This window comes from Bactrocera oleae, chromosome Y, assembly GCF_042242935.1.
Source record: "Bactrocera oleae isolate idBacOlea1 chromosome Y, idBacOlea1, whole genome shotgun sequence".
Lineage (NCBI taxonomy): Eukaryota > Metazoa > Arthropoda > Insecta > Diptera > Tephritidae > Bactrocera > Bactrocera oleae.
In genome coordinates, this window is record NC_091542.1 from 4,799,352 (window position 1) to 4,812,708 (window position 13,357).

Genomic DNA, 13,357 nt, shown 5'->3' on the forward strand with positions numbered 1-13,357 from the left:
AGCTCATGTTACTATTTGCGGTTGTTGTTGGTTCATGTTCGAGGGCCACCATCATTTGAATCACTACGAACTGTTAATGGTATAGTGTGCGCCACATTTCATGCAGTATGCCAGGAACTCCATTTCCTTCAAAACGATGTTCATTGGAACACAACAAACGCTGGCAATTGTTTCTGAATCTCCAAATCAAATATGCCCATTATTTGCTATCATCATTTCGACTTGCTTCCCATCGAACCCACGTGACCTGTGGAACAAATACAAAGATAACATGTCAGAAGACATTTCACATCGAATTCGTGTCAGCATAAGAAATCCTGATATTGAGGCGAATAAGGGGATGCTTAACCAGGCTTTGCTCTTGATCGAAGATATATGTTACCTCATTTGCGGCAGTTTGTTAGTCAGGTTAGGAATGCCAGCGCCCGATCGCGGAATGTATAACGCATTTAATAGAGAAATGGAACGAGAACGTGAATATGATTCACATGAATTAGTACGATCAGTTCGAACGAATGTACCACTGTTGAATCCTAAACAGAGAGAAGTCTATGATACATTGATTTACGTGCGAGATCAGAAATTGTGGTAGCAAGTGCTTCTCCTGGAATTGTGACCACATTGTTAGACGGATGCCTTACGGCAAACTCAGCGTTAAAATTGCCATTAAACCTTCAAACTACTGAATAACCGACATGTACCATCTCGAAGCACTCCGCAATAGCCAAAGTTTTTTAGCATCAAAAATCATTATACTGGACGAATGCACAATGGCGCGCAAACGCTCATTGGAAGGTCTTGACCGAACATTAAAAGATCTACGCAATAACTCGAGATGTTTTGGCGGTGCAATGATTTTACTATCTGGCTATTTCCGACAAACACTACGAGCGATTTCCGACAAACACTACCAGTCATTCCAAGATCTTCTGCTGCCGACTAAATCAACGTTTGTCTTAAAGCATTAAATCTGTGGCGATATGCAAAGAAACTTCAACGGTCAGTAATTATGAGAGTTGCGTTGTTGAATGATCTATCTGCTAATGATTTCTCCAAGCAATTGCTGACTGTTTGTAATGGCCGTGTTTCTGTTGACGAATCGAGCGAATTGACATCGTTGACGCGATTTTTTTGGTTTCAGCTCATTTCTCATTTATATTCTCACGACCACTCTAAAACGTTGAAACCACTTGTGTACTCTGCTTGAAACGTTTCGGTAAAAGTTTTACCAATTTTAACACAAAATTTAATTTTGGCTCTTTGTTCGAAGCTCATTTTCGCACCGATGACAATAACATACTGACATGAAATTTATACTGGAAGTCGATAAGGGATAGCAGATTCTAACATATAGATGACGCCACTAGAGTTTACTTTGTTACTTTTTTACTGTTTACTTTGGAACGCACCTTGTATTGTACTTTAATTTAATAATTTCTGCAATGTTTTTGAAGTACAATACTTAATTTTTATTTGTATTCTCTTCCTGTATGTATTGTTAATCATACATAATAAAATACTTATATATATATTTATCCATGTTCCTATTTATTTTGTATCATTGTATTACGTTCATCAAAGCCTCAATAAGTTCACCTAGTTAAATCATATTTTTAAATTCAAATCATCTAAGTAACAATTTAAAGAATTATAATTTTTTATTGCAGGTGCTGAAACCGACAAAAAAGTTAGTCCTGTGAATTTCTATTCATACAGACTCATGATCCGTCAAGGTGACTTCACCTAAACCATATTTGATGTGTCAACGACTTTTTCATCAGTTTGCAGGTGACATGTATGTCAAAATTGAGACTGAACGATTGACGTACATCCGCTTAAACCAACGACGGCTACGATCAGAGGAATACATTCATCTTCGCGATGCTATAAACGGCGATAGCAATGTGAATAATGTAGGAAGTAGGAGCCACTTATATAGGAAGCCCACGCCACATGCATGAATATGCTCAGGATGCTATGTCTTATGTTAGGCATTATGGCCGCCCAGACTTATTTGTTACATTCACATGTAACCCAAAATGGTCCGAAATCAAGAGGGAATTAATACATAGCCAAGCACCAGTTGGTAAACATGACATAACTGCCAGAGTTTTTAAACAAAAATTAAAATCTGCCGAGTCCGTTGTTGGATGTGCTCTGTAGAATGGCAAAAGTGTGGATTGCTACATGCCCAATTTAGGCTGGTGGTTTTAGTGGACAAATCAGGCCAGATGAGATTGATTCCATAATTTCAACTGATATTCCAGATGAAATAGTTGACCCAAAATTACAGTAGTTACCAAACACATGATACATGGACCTTGCGGACTTTTCAACTAGAATTCACCATGTATGGTCGGCGGCAAGTGTTCCAAGCCATATCCAAGAAATCTGCTTTCTGAAACCATAACGGGAAGTGATGGATACCCATTGTATCGTCGGCGATCAGTACGGACAGTAGTTGTGAAGGTAAGAGGACAAAATTATGATGTAGACAATCGTTGGATTGTGCCATACTCGTCAATATTGTCCAAAGCGTTTGAGACTCACATCAATGTCGAATACTGTAACTCTGTGAAGTCGATAAAGTACATAGTAAATATAATATGTTAACAAAGTTAGTGATATGGCTGTCTTCGGTGTAACCAATACTAATGATGAAATATCACAATACCAGATGGGTCGCTAAGTAAGTACACGAAAGACACCCTACGGTAGTCCATTTAGAAAATGGCCAACGAGTTTATTTTAAAGAATCTAACGCGGCACCCACCGTCGACAACATTAACAAGTATCTTCACAGTCTGTCAAACTGATAATTTTGGTAAATGTTCGTGGTCCGATATCGTTTAAACATCTGACAACAGTTAATGGGCTACTGTGTGCGATGACTACATTTACTTGAGAACGATTCGCACTGGGATGATACGCTCAAGGGTTTTGTAATATCTTCATCGCGGCATCAAATTCGTACATTGTTTGCGATTATCATATCAACATGTTTCCCTCGAATCCAAAAGATTTGTGGGTTAAGTATAGAGATGACATGTCTGAGTATGTTTTGCATTTTGTACGCCGTCACGCTTTGAATCCTTCACTACAACTGACTACGAAATTTACAATGAGACATTGCTAATGGTAGAATATATGTGTTTATTGACGGCAAATAAAGTATTATCGTATTTGGGAATGACAGCACCCAATCGTCATAAGCGCGATGCTTTAAACCACGAGTTGCAAAGACAACAACAGAAAATTGCGTACTACACTTTAATTAAAGCTGTAAACAGTGGATCTGGTGGAATTTATTTCCTCGATGCTTCAATTTGCAACATCGCTAAAAATAGCGCGAGACTCTCCCAGTTATTCCCCGATCAACTGTTGCTGATGAATTAAATGCTTGCCTAAAATCATCAAATTTGCGGCAATACGTAAAGACACTCCACTTAACAACTAACTTGCGGGTATTTTTGCAACAAGATGGAACTGCAAATGTATTTGCAAAGCAGTTGTTAGACATTGGAAGTAGTAAAATTGCAGTGGACTACACAAGTAGGCTTAGTTGTCATCATGCTGCGTAACATTAATCCATCTCGACTATGCAATGGAACAAGACTGGCTGTGAAAAGCTGATGAATAACGTCATTGAGGCAACAATCATAAAAGGAAAATACAAAGGAGAGGATGTCTTGATCCCGCGAATACCGATGATTCCAACGGACTAGCCATTCGATTTTAAATGCTTACAATTTCCAGTACGTGTGGCCTTTGCGATAACCATAAATAAATCGCAAGGGCAGTCGTTAGAAGTTTGTGGAATCAACTTAGAGTTTCCCTGTTAATTAATTTTTCTCTTTTGAATGAGGAACCTACTCTCTCCCTAAGCTCTTCCGATTCCTTAAAACGGAAGTTGCTCGAAATAATTGGGCAAGGGCCTGTAATCTACAGTGGCCAATAGAAAAAATTTATATACATATATGAGAAAGACACTTTCACAGAAAAAACGTTTCATCAAAGCGAATATTAAATTAAGCTCCTCCAGTTTTGCATATAAAAACCGAAGATTACGGAGATAGTGTATCATTGCAGTGAAGTTTGCGCCGATTGAAAAAACATATGGTGGTCAGATGCGGCACTTAACCATATCTCAATGGAAGAATTTGAAGATTTTTCACGAGCTCATAAGATAAAAATAAAGTGCGAAAACAGTGAATAGATCACTGCTAAGGTCATGGTCACTGCACTCGGGTAGCTAAAGGGTACCTAAGGAATGTTTTGAAGCAATCAAAAACCATAAAAAAACGAATAAGAAAAATTGTCATAATATCAGGCGATGCAAGCGCACATACGATAACACTCGCAAGAATGATATTAAAAAACAAAAACTCCTAGACTAAAAGGAGAAAGTAATAGCTGTAAACATAAGTTATGTGTCCACTAAAACACTCTTTTGCATTGGCGTCCGTTTCGGTATGTCTCCCCGGTACCGACAAGAAAGGTGAACATGAAAAGTGAAGAACGCATATGCATATTTAGCACTGGCTAGATGAGTTACGCCTCCCCCTACACACACGCCACTGCGCGAACACGAACTGCAACAAGACATCATACCACGCAGACATCACACCACTCAGACCACCCACACATACACATCATACCATAACTCTACACAACCTTACACTCAAAAGGGACTAACAGAGGACCAGATGGGCTCTTTTTCGTTAGCGAATCGAATCGACGAGACGTACGCAAGTTTCCGCCCGAGTTTTTTTCAAAAAGCCGTATCCGTTTTTTGAATTTTTTAATTAAACTGGTGTAAATAAGTGCAAAAAGTAAGTGTGCAAGCGAAGTAATTATTTATTGGTCCCTCGAGCATAGAGGGGGAAAAAAAACTATAAAATCAAAAAAAAAAAGAATAAATTATTATATATTTGATGACTTATGTGAGAAACAAAAAAAGTGGCTAAACGTTTATATACACACGATGAAAAAAACAAAAAGAAACAAACACTTATAGTGCTGTGCAGTGCAGTGACAAAAACATATATATTATACATATCCAAAAATAAAAAAGAGTAACAAAACAAAAAAAAAATATATATATATGTCTATAGATATATATATATATATATATATATATATATACAAAAGATCAAACGATAGAAGTGCGGGGAAGTGACACAAACATATATGCATACCAAAAAAAAAAAGAAGAAAAACCAACAACGTGCGCGAAATAATAAGAAATTACGTACGGGCGCGAATTTCAACAAAAATACATACATAAAAAGACAGAACGGGCGCTAACTAAATAAATAAAAAACCATACCAGCTAACAACAACAACCACACCAGCTCACCAAAGTCACCCACCGTAGCTAAGCAGCAAAGGACTGGGCAACAGAACGAAAGGCACACGCACAGACACACATAGAACATTGTCCCTAAAACCCCTTGGCGGAAACCCCAAAGTGAGTCGTATCGATTCCATTTAGTATATGTATATATCCTCTTATTATATGTATGTTAAAATTTATGCCTTTGCGGTTTATTTTTTACAAAAATCCGTCTTAATAAAGGCAATAACAAAAAAAAGCGGTTACCAAACTGTTTCTATATTTCGGTTTATTTTCCGGTAAAACCCGAAATACCGCTAACAGATCAAACAGTTTGGTAAAACATACAAAAAAAAAAAAATATATATATATATCTAACGAACTCTTGATTGCCTAACTGCTTACCGTTGTGTTCAAATACACAAAAATATCTCTAAAACTAAAGAATTCCAGGTTTACAGCCGTTTACATAAACCACCCCAAATTAACAAATGCGCAAAAATTGTATCCCCTCCGATACAAAACAAAAGCTGAAGCAGGCGTCATAGTCAAACAGTTCGCACTAAATGACGATAATTTCAATCTAGCTTGGGAAGCCCTAAAAGCAAGATACGAAATTGAAAGAATATTGGTCGATATGCAAGTAACGATACTAATGAACTTGCTTAAAATTCTGAAAGAAACAAGTGATGAATTTATTAGACCACAATCCGCTGTTTCTAATTGTTTGTCGGTTTTATCGACTCAAAATATTCCAATAGACAGCTGGGACCCTATTCTAGTAAATATATCAATCCAAGACCAAGGATCACAACGATCATTCATAGCGTCTAGGGCTCAAAATAGGCTACAACTGCCAACAAAACTAGCCAATTTTGAAATCACAGGAATGAGCGGAAGAGTAGTCCAAAACTCAAATAAAATCTGCCCCATTACCCTAATTTCCCCCAAGCGGATAAGCACATACAAGCAGAAGCTATAGTCTTACATAGTCATTGGCAAAAGGTTTCACACCTAAAGCTAGCAGATCCCAACTGCAACACTCCCGCTCAAATAGACCTTCTATTAGGCAGAGAGCTCATACCACAGATAATACTCGAAGGAATTGAGAAAATTTCAAATACACTTCTGGCACAAAATACTATTTTTGGGTGGATCCTAAGTGGACTAGTTTCGGAACCAGTTACCACCATGACCACTCAGGTTGAGGAAATTTCAAACGTATACCTCAATTCACAATTGAAAAAATTTTGGGAGTTAGAAGAACTCCCCCCCATATCAATCACAACCCCTGAAGATCAGTATTGTGAAGACAAAGCCACAACTACTAGATCAGATAATGGTCGGTACGTACAGGTAGATTTATACACAGTGGTTTTTGAGAAAATTTTTGTAAATTTCGTAGCAGGCAATTACAACGCCTGCTTGTGGGTGCGTGTAGTGTTAGTTGAGTGTTTAGTACTTAAAAATAATTTTTTTTTTTTTTCTCAATAGATTTAGGTACAGCAGTTTTTGTAGTTGGACCCTTCCGTAGTCTTAGTGACTGTGCCATGGTTGTGGTGTTTTTGCTTGGGTTGCCTATTCAGGAGGGCTGTGTTGAGTGTCTGGTTTTCAGTTGCTGCTGTTTTCTGGGGGATTTCGGCAGTTTTGCTTATAGGGTGTTGGTGGTTGTCCTAGTAGCGGAGGCGCTGACTCCAGTGTAAATTAAGGTTATAGTGGTTGAGTTTTAGCCCACGGTGCGATTTGATACAACGTTACATCGGTCGATTCGCAACCGTTACGGGGACATTGTTCTGTCCGGCGGTTAACTGAGTGACCTTTTCCACGCCCTTGGCTGAAGTTGTGAGTTGTATCCTTGCGATAACGCTTTAATCGACTGTTTGGGTGCTAACTGCTATTAAGCGGGTTTACGCGCGAGTTAGTCACTTCGGTGCGTTCAGTCACACGTGCCTGGTGAGCGGCTGTTGGATCTTGTCGGAACAGGAACTCCTGTGCCAGTGTTTTTTTGCCGGCGGATCAGCCTACCTGGTAGGGGATCTTGGTTGGAAATGCCTCCCCCACGGAGGAGGAAGGTTAAGTCCCTTGCTGAGAGCGATGGGTCTGTGCCTGCAATAATGGTTGTAGAGGTGTCGTCCGGTGAGGATAGTGCAGAACCTATTGATGGGTCACCGCTGCGCAGAAAAGTTAGGTTGAGGTCACCACCTTTGGTGAAATCGGAGGGCTTTGTGCGCTTCACTGACTCTTGTGAGTGCAGTAGTTCTAGTAGTGAGACAGGGGATACTACTGTTACAATTAAGAAGGGGGGTGACGCTAAGTTGAGTGTTGCTAAAAGTGGTGATGTTAAGGCTGGAAAAAGTGTTGCGCGTGTTAATGAGGGTGGGAAGAAAATAAGTGTTAGTTCCAACATGGAGAAGAAGAAGGATAATAAGGGTGGCAACCGTGAATTTGCTAATAATACCTTCTCATTAGTACTATAATTTTGCTCCGTTTTATTTAATGTGCGTGAAATAAATGCAATTGGTTGACGATTTTGTGCTAAAACTGCACCAATGGCAACATTGCTTGCATCCGTTGTTAAACTAAAAGGTTTAGAGAAATCTGGTTGGAAAAGTTCAACCTGTTCTTGTAATGCATTTTTTATTTTTTCTAAAGCTTCTACAGCTGCTGTGTCTAAATGCACAAGTATCTTATTACTTTGGTTCTTTTTTATCATACTTAATTCTCCTCTTAAATGAATAGTTAATAGTTTAGTGATTTTTGAGAAGTCTTAAATAAATTTTCTGTAATAACTAGCAAGTCCTAGAAAAGATCTCAATTCTTTTAAATTTGTTGGTTGTGGGTAATTTTTTATTGTTTCAATTTTTTTTTAAGGTTAGGCGTTGGGATAATAGCCCTAACGGTCGGGTGACATATGAGTACATCCGGGATGTTACGTTTGTTGAAGATAACCCAGACTTCAGATTTTGTTTAAGTCTGGGATTTTTGCTTACGGGGCATGGGCCTCTGAATGCATTTTTGTATCGGAGGCACCTTTCTGATAGTCCGGCGTGTTTGTGTGGGGCGCGTGTAGAGGATTGGGTGCTTGTTATTGCAGAATACCCGATGTATTGAGACATTAGGAATATTGGGGGTGTGGGGATTAGTTGGACAGATGGACGTTGTGTAGGTAATGTAGTTTTTAGCAATGAGTATACTGAACAGTTAGGTATGTTTGCTCGTGAGTTATTTTAGCAGCAAAGGCGTTTAACTGAAGGTTAGGGTTAGCTTGCAGTGCGTAAGGTGAGTGATTGTATGGAGTGAATGTAGTCTAGCCCCTGGTCACCAGTCCACAGCAGTATGGATGCTCAACTGATAGTAGTTTCGGCTAAGAGGTCTGACCGGAGACTCAATTCTAGAACCACGGGGAGCAGGGGCCCTTGGAGTTCGCTCTATGTGTTTGTGGAGAGAGGTGATTTTTTGGAAACGTACGTAAAATTGCCGTGGTAGGCTTTGGCATATATATATGTGAGTATATGTATGTATTTACAAGTTTTTGTGAATTTTATCGAGTAGGTATTGCAGTTAAAACAAGTGTTATTGGTGTTTGTTTGATTGTATGTGCGAGCACTCTAGCTTGTATTAGCGAGAAGGAGGGTGAAAGTGGGTGTTGTGCGTGTTAATGCGGGCGTGAAGAAAACGAGCGCTATTTCCAACACGGGTAAGACCAATGTGAGCAAGGTTGGCAATCGGGAACTTGTCAAAGGCGCTGTTGCTGTTGGGGGTGGTGCGGTGAGCCATGTTGCGGCTGTAAAGATCATCACCGCAGAGCTAAGCGGGTTGGGTCTTGGAGACAAAATGTTTGAAGTGGGAACTGCGAGTGGGCTGATGGAACTTGCTTCCAAATATAAAGCACTCCTAATGTGCAAGTGTTTGGTTTTAGGTGACGCTGAAACCTGTTGAGACGTAATCGGTTGTGGTCTGGAGTGAAGGGCCTGCGACTTTCTCTAAGTTTATAAATGGATGAGAAAATATCAGCTGTCGCTTTCATAAACCTAACACCCTTAAAAATTCCAGAATAATGAATAGTGGCATCTGTTATCGGAGACATATTTATATCTCATAAAACTTGCAGTATAGGGTCGCCCAGCTTTCTAACCTGTATGGTTTCACTTCAAAAACTTGTATAAAATTGTGCCAAATAGCCCCACATTAGGGTTATTCATTCAAAAATGTGAACAAAAATAACGATATTAAGAGTTTGATCATCGAATTTCGCCTGCATTTGTGATAATAATAAAAAGTATGTATGTATGTACATACACTAGGTAGAAAAAGTCTCTAATCCAATCCGTGGTATGTGATTCAATAAAAAATATTAATAAAATATATGCGTTTTTGAAGTTCTTTTCAGAATATCAGATGCGCATGTTAATAGCACTATAAGTTAATTGTTTTTAAAATGAAAATGAACTCTGTGGTTTTAGTTTATTGAATAATTTAAAAAAAAGTAAATTTTTTTAAGCGAAAATATATGATTTAATAACACAAAAAAAATTTCTCTAATGGTCAATTGGTCAAATTTTTATTTTAGTTCAAAAGATATTGTACCCAATGTGCGGAGACTTTTTTTACCTGGTATGCATACTTATGTATATATGTACATTCATAGACATTTCGCCTGAATCAATTCATGTACATATTTACATACATATCTTGCATGTAGACTGATATGCAAACATTATGCGTGTTCGGTTTATTTGCGTTACTGAATTTCTTGATTCAGTCGCCGCGCTCAAAGCCCGCGATAAAAACTATGCACTTATTAATTATGTTACTAATAATATGACTACGAATACTGATTAGTTTATTTTTTACTAATTAAATTTTTATTAAATTCCATATCTCTATTTGCCATTAAAAAAATTCAATTGATTTCTTCTGAACATATGCCTAAAAGTTTGCAAACATTTTCAACATACTTTGTGAATACTTCATATGTGAACAAAATTTTATAGTGAGTGACAACCTTAGTATTTCTTTAAAAAAAAAAAAAAAAACAGCATACGTGTGGCACTCTGAGACTGACGCGGTCACATATTGCATACGATTTTTTTTATGAACTTTTATTAAAAATTAAAAGTGAATTGTGTTTAAAATATGTTTATAATCTTACAATGCATGTAGGTTATTCAGGCATTTTTATCATTGAGATTATAGGTTTATGGTAACTGAAATAAGAAACATAAGTTTAAGACTTGATATCCACTAAATATCTAGAAAATACAGCGTCAATGTTGATCCGATATTTTGTTGTAGATTCTGGTGGATCATTATTCATTTTTTCCAAAAAAAAAGTTGTCAACCGCTCTAATTTTATCACCCAATTTTTCAATACTGGGGAGCAAATTTTCTTTTAAAATGGTTAGATAATCTATTTAGTTCATTGTGCTATCAATAAACACCAGCCTTTACACTCCACTTGCCGCCATGTACCCCCAAACCACCCCCGTGCTACACAGTGGATGTAATATTTTTCTGTTCAAACTCTTGATTTTTGTTTCTCCAAACTTTAGTACTTTTTTTCCTTCCTGAAAACTTCGAACTTGCTTTCGGTAGAAAAAAGTACGTTATTCCAGAACGATTTGTCCTTATTTTTATATTTTTCAGCAAATTGCAATCATAGCTTTTGGTTCTGTGTAGAGATGTGTGGTTTTTTCCCCGGTACCCGGCCATAGAATCTTCGTTATTCTTTTCCAGAGTGACTCTTGTAATTAATCAATACCAAAGGAAAATTTATGTTTTCTCTAGAAGTCAAAACTCTCATACCCCCTGCCTTTTAAAATATTACAAGGCACAGGTGTTGAAAATCAGCACTATGTGGCTTGAGTGAGTCAGTTTACCTCTCACTAGATCTTCATCAGTTGATTTTTGTACAAATTAAATGATTCCATTTAAACTCTTAAGGGATTGAAATCGTAGCCTGTAGTCTGGTTCTTATTGAACAAGTCTGTGTTTAAATTGACTGAGTAAAGATTACCTAGAAATTATTTAGTATAAATGAGTTATCATTAATTATTGATTGTTATAAAAGTAGAGTGAAAGTATTACCTGTAGGATAAGGAGCAAACCTGGTACACACTTATGGCTTGTGCTGTGTACATACATACATACTTACATATATCCTCCATCACGTGGGTATCAACTTTTTAGCTTTCATTTAATTTATGAATACATATTCATAATTGATCTAAATGGTAAGAACCATTTACCTGCAATAAAAAAATAGAATTAGATAAGAAAAAAAAAATTAAAAATTAATAATTCTATTTTTAAATTTTAAATTATTTATATAAAAATTTTTCATTTTTTATTTATAATAAATTGACAATTTATAACAAGGTGTCACTAAAAATCAAAAATGTCATTGAAAATTTTAAATTTAATATTATTTTAAAATGGGTAATTATTTATTAACTTTAATTTCTTTCAAAATTATATTTGAACAAAATGATTTAAGTTTTATTATAAATATAAAATGTTTAAAAGCACGCAATGAAAATAATACAAATAATTCTTTCACGGATGAAGAAACAAGCGAAGAAGAAGAGGAAGATAATCAAACAGACGGAGAACAACAGAATGAAGATGCGATTGGATTGGATAAGGAAGAAGATGAAGCCTCTAATGAAAATTCCTTGATATAAGGTGACACAAAAATTTCAACGTTTCCAAGAAAACGAATACTCGGTTTTTTACCATCGAGATGCGATGACGATCAAACGTTGTCGTAAAAAAGGTATTAAAAAGTATTTCAATTGCCCATCGAAATCTTATCGATGTTTAATTTCTATCGTCTAAGTTTCTAGGCTGTTTGGTTTTTTTTTTATCTAGAATATTTTCTTCTTATATGGCAAATCCTTTTTAATTGTTTATTTATTACCTCACCTTTTGGAACAGTATCTCGTTTGAATTTAACAATCCAACTGAAATTATGTAAGTATTTCATTCGTATTAACAATGGTGATAAATTTCCACTTATCTTGGTTGGTGATTTCAACATTAACTTCGCTGATAAAATCAGAGCGGTTGACACCTTTTTTTTTTGGAAAAAATGAATTTGTAAATTAATAATGATCCACAAGAATCCTCAACAAAATATCGGACCAACATTGACGCTGCATTTTCTAGATATTTAGTGGATATCAAGTCTTAAACTTATGTTTCTTATTTCAGTTACCATAAACCTATAATCTCAATGATAAAAATGCCTGAATAACCTACATGCATTGTAAGATTATAAACATATTTTAAACACAATTCACTTTTAATTTTTAATAAAAGTTCATAAAAAAATCGTATGCAATATGTGCAAAAGTATCTTATTACTTTGGTTCTTTTTTATCATACCTAATTCTCCTCTTAAATGAATAGTTAATAGTTTAGTGATTTTTGAGAAGTCTTAAATAAATTTTCTGTAATAACTAGCAAGTCCTAGAAAAGATCTCAATTCTTTTAAATTTGTTGGTTGTGGGTAATTTTTAATTGTTTTAATTTTTTTTAAGGTTAGGCGTAGGTGGCAAGATTGTTGGGATAATAGCCCTAACGGTCGGGTGACATATGAGTACATCCGGGATGTTACGTTTGTTGAAGATAACCCAGACTTCAGATTTTGTTTGAGTCTGGGATTTTTGCTTACGGGGCATGGGCCTCTGAATGCATTTTTGTATCGGAGGCACCTTTCTGATAGGTCGGCGTGTTTGTGTGGGGCGCGTGTAGAGGTTTGGGTGCATGTTGTTGCAGAATACCCGATGTATTGAGACATTAGGAATATTGGGGGTGTGGGGATTAGTTGGAAAGATGGACGTTGTGTAGGTAATGTAGTTTTTAGCAATGAGTATACTGAACAGTTAGGTATGTTTGTTACTGTGAGTTATTTTAGCAGCAAAGGCGTTTAACTGAAGGTTAGGGTTAGCTTGCAGTGCGTAAGGTGAGTGATTGTATGGAGTGAATGTAGTCTAGCCCCTGGTCACCAGTCCACAGCAG

At 36.7% G+C, this 13,357-nt stretch overlaps 2 protein-coding genes across 2 annotated transcripts in view; both read left to right on the forward strand.

Annotated features, from left to right (window-relative positions):
* LOC138858288 (uncharacterized) overlaps positions 1-6,835 on the forward strand; it is a 29,426-nt gene extending 22,591 nt beyond the window's left edge. Inside the window, exon 3 of the mRNA XM_070112785.1 lies at positions 6,830-6,835. Coding sequence (XP_069968886.1) covers positions 6,830-6,835 — 6 coding nt within the window. The remainder of the gene's footprint in view (positions 1-6,829) is intronic.
* Positions 6,836-7,449: 614 nt separating this feature from the next.
* LOC138858289 (mitotic apparatus protein p62-like) lies at positions 7,450-12,018 on the forward strand. Its single transcript, XM_070112786.1, has 2 exons — positions 7,450-7,774; positions 11,861-12,018. Exons 1-2 carry the CDS (start codon positions 7,450-7,452, stop codon positions 12,016-12,018), a joined length of 483 nt encoding a protein of 160 aa, XP_069968887.1.
* Positions 12,019-13,357: the final 1,339 nt, after the last annotated feature.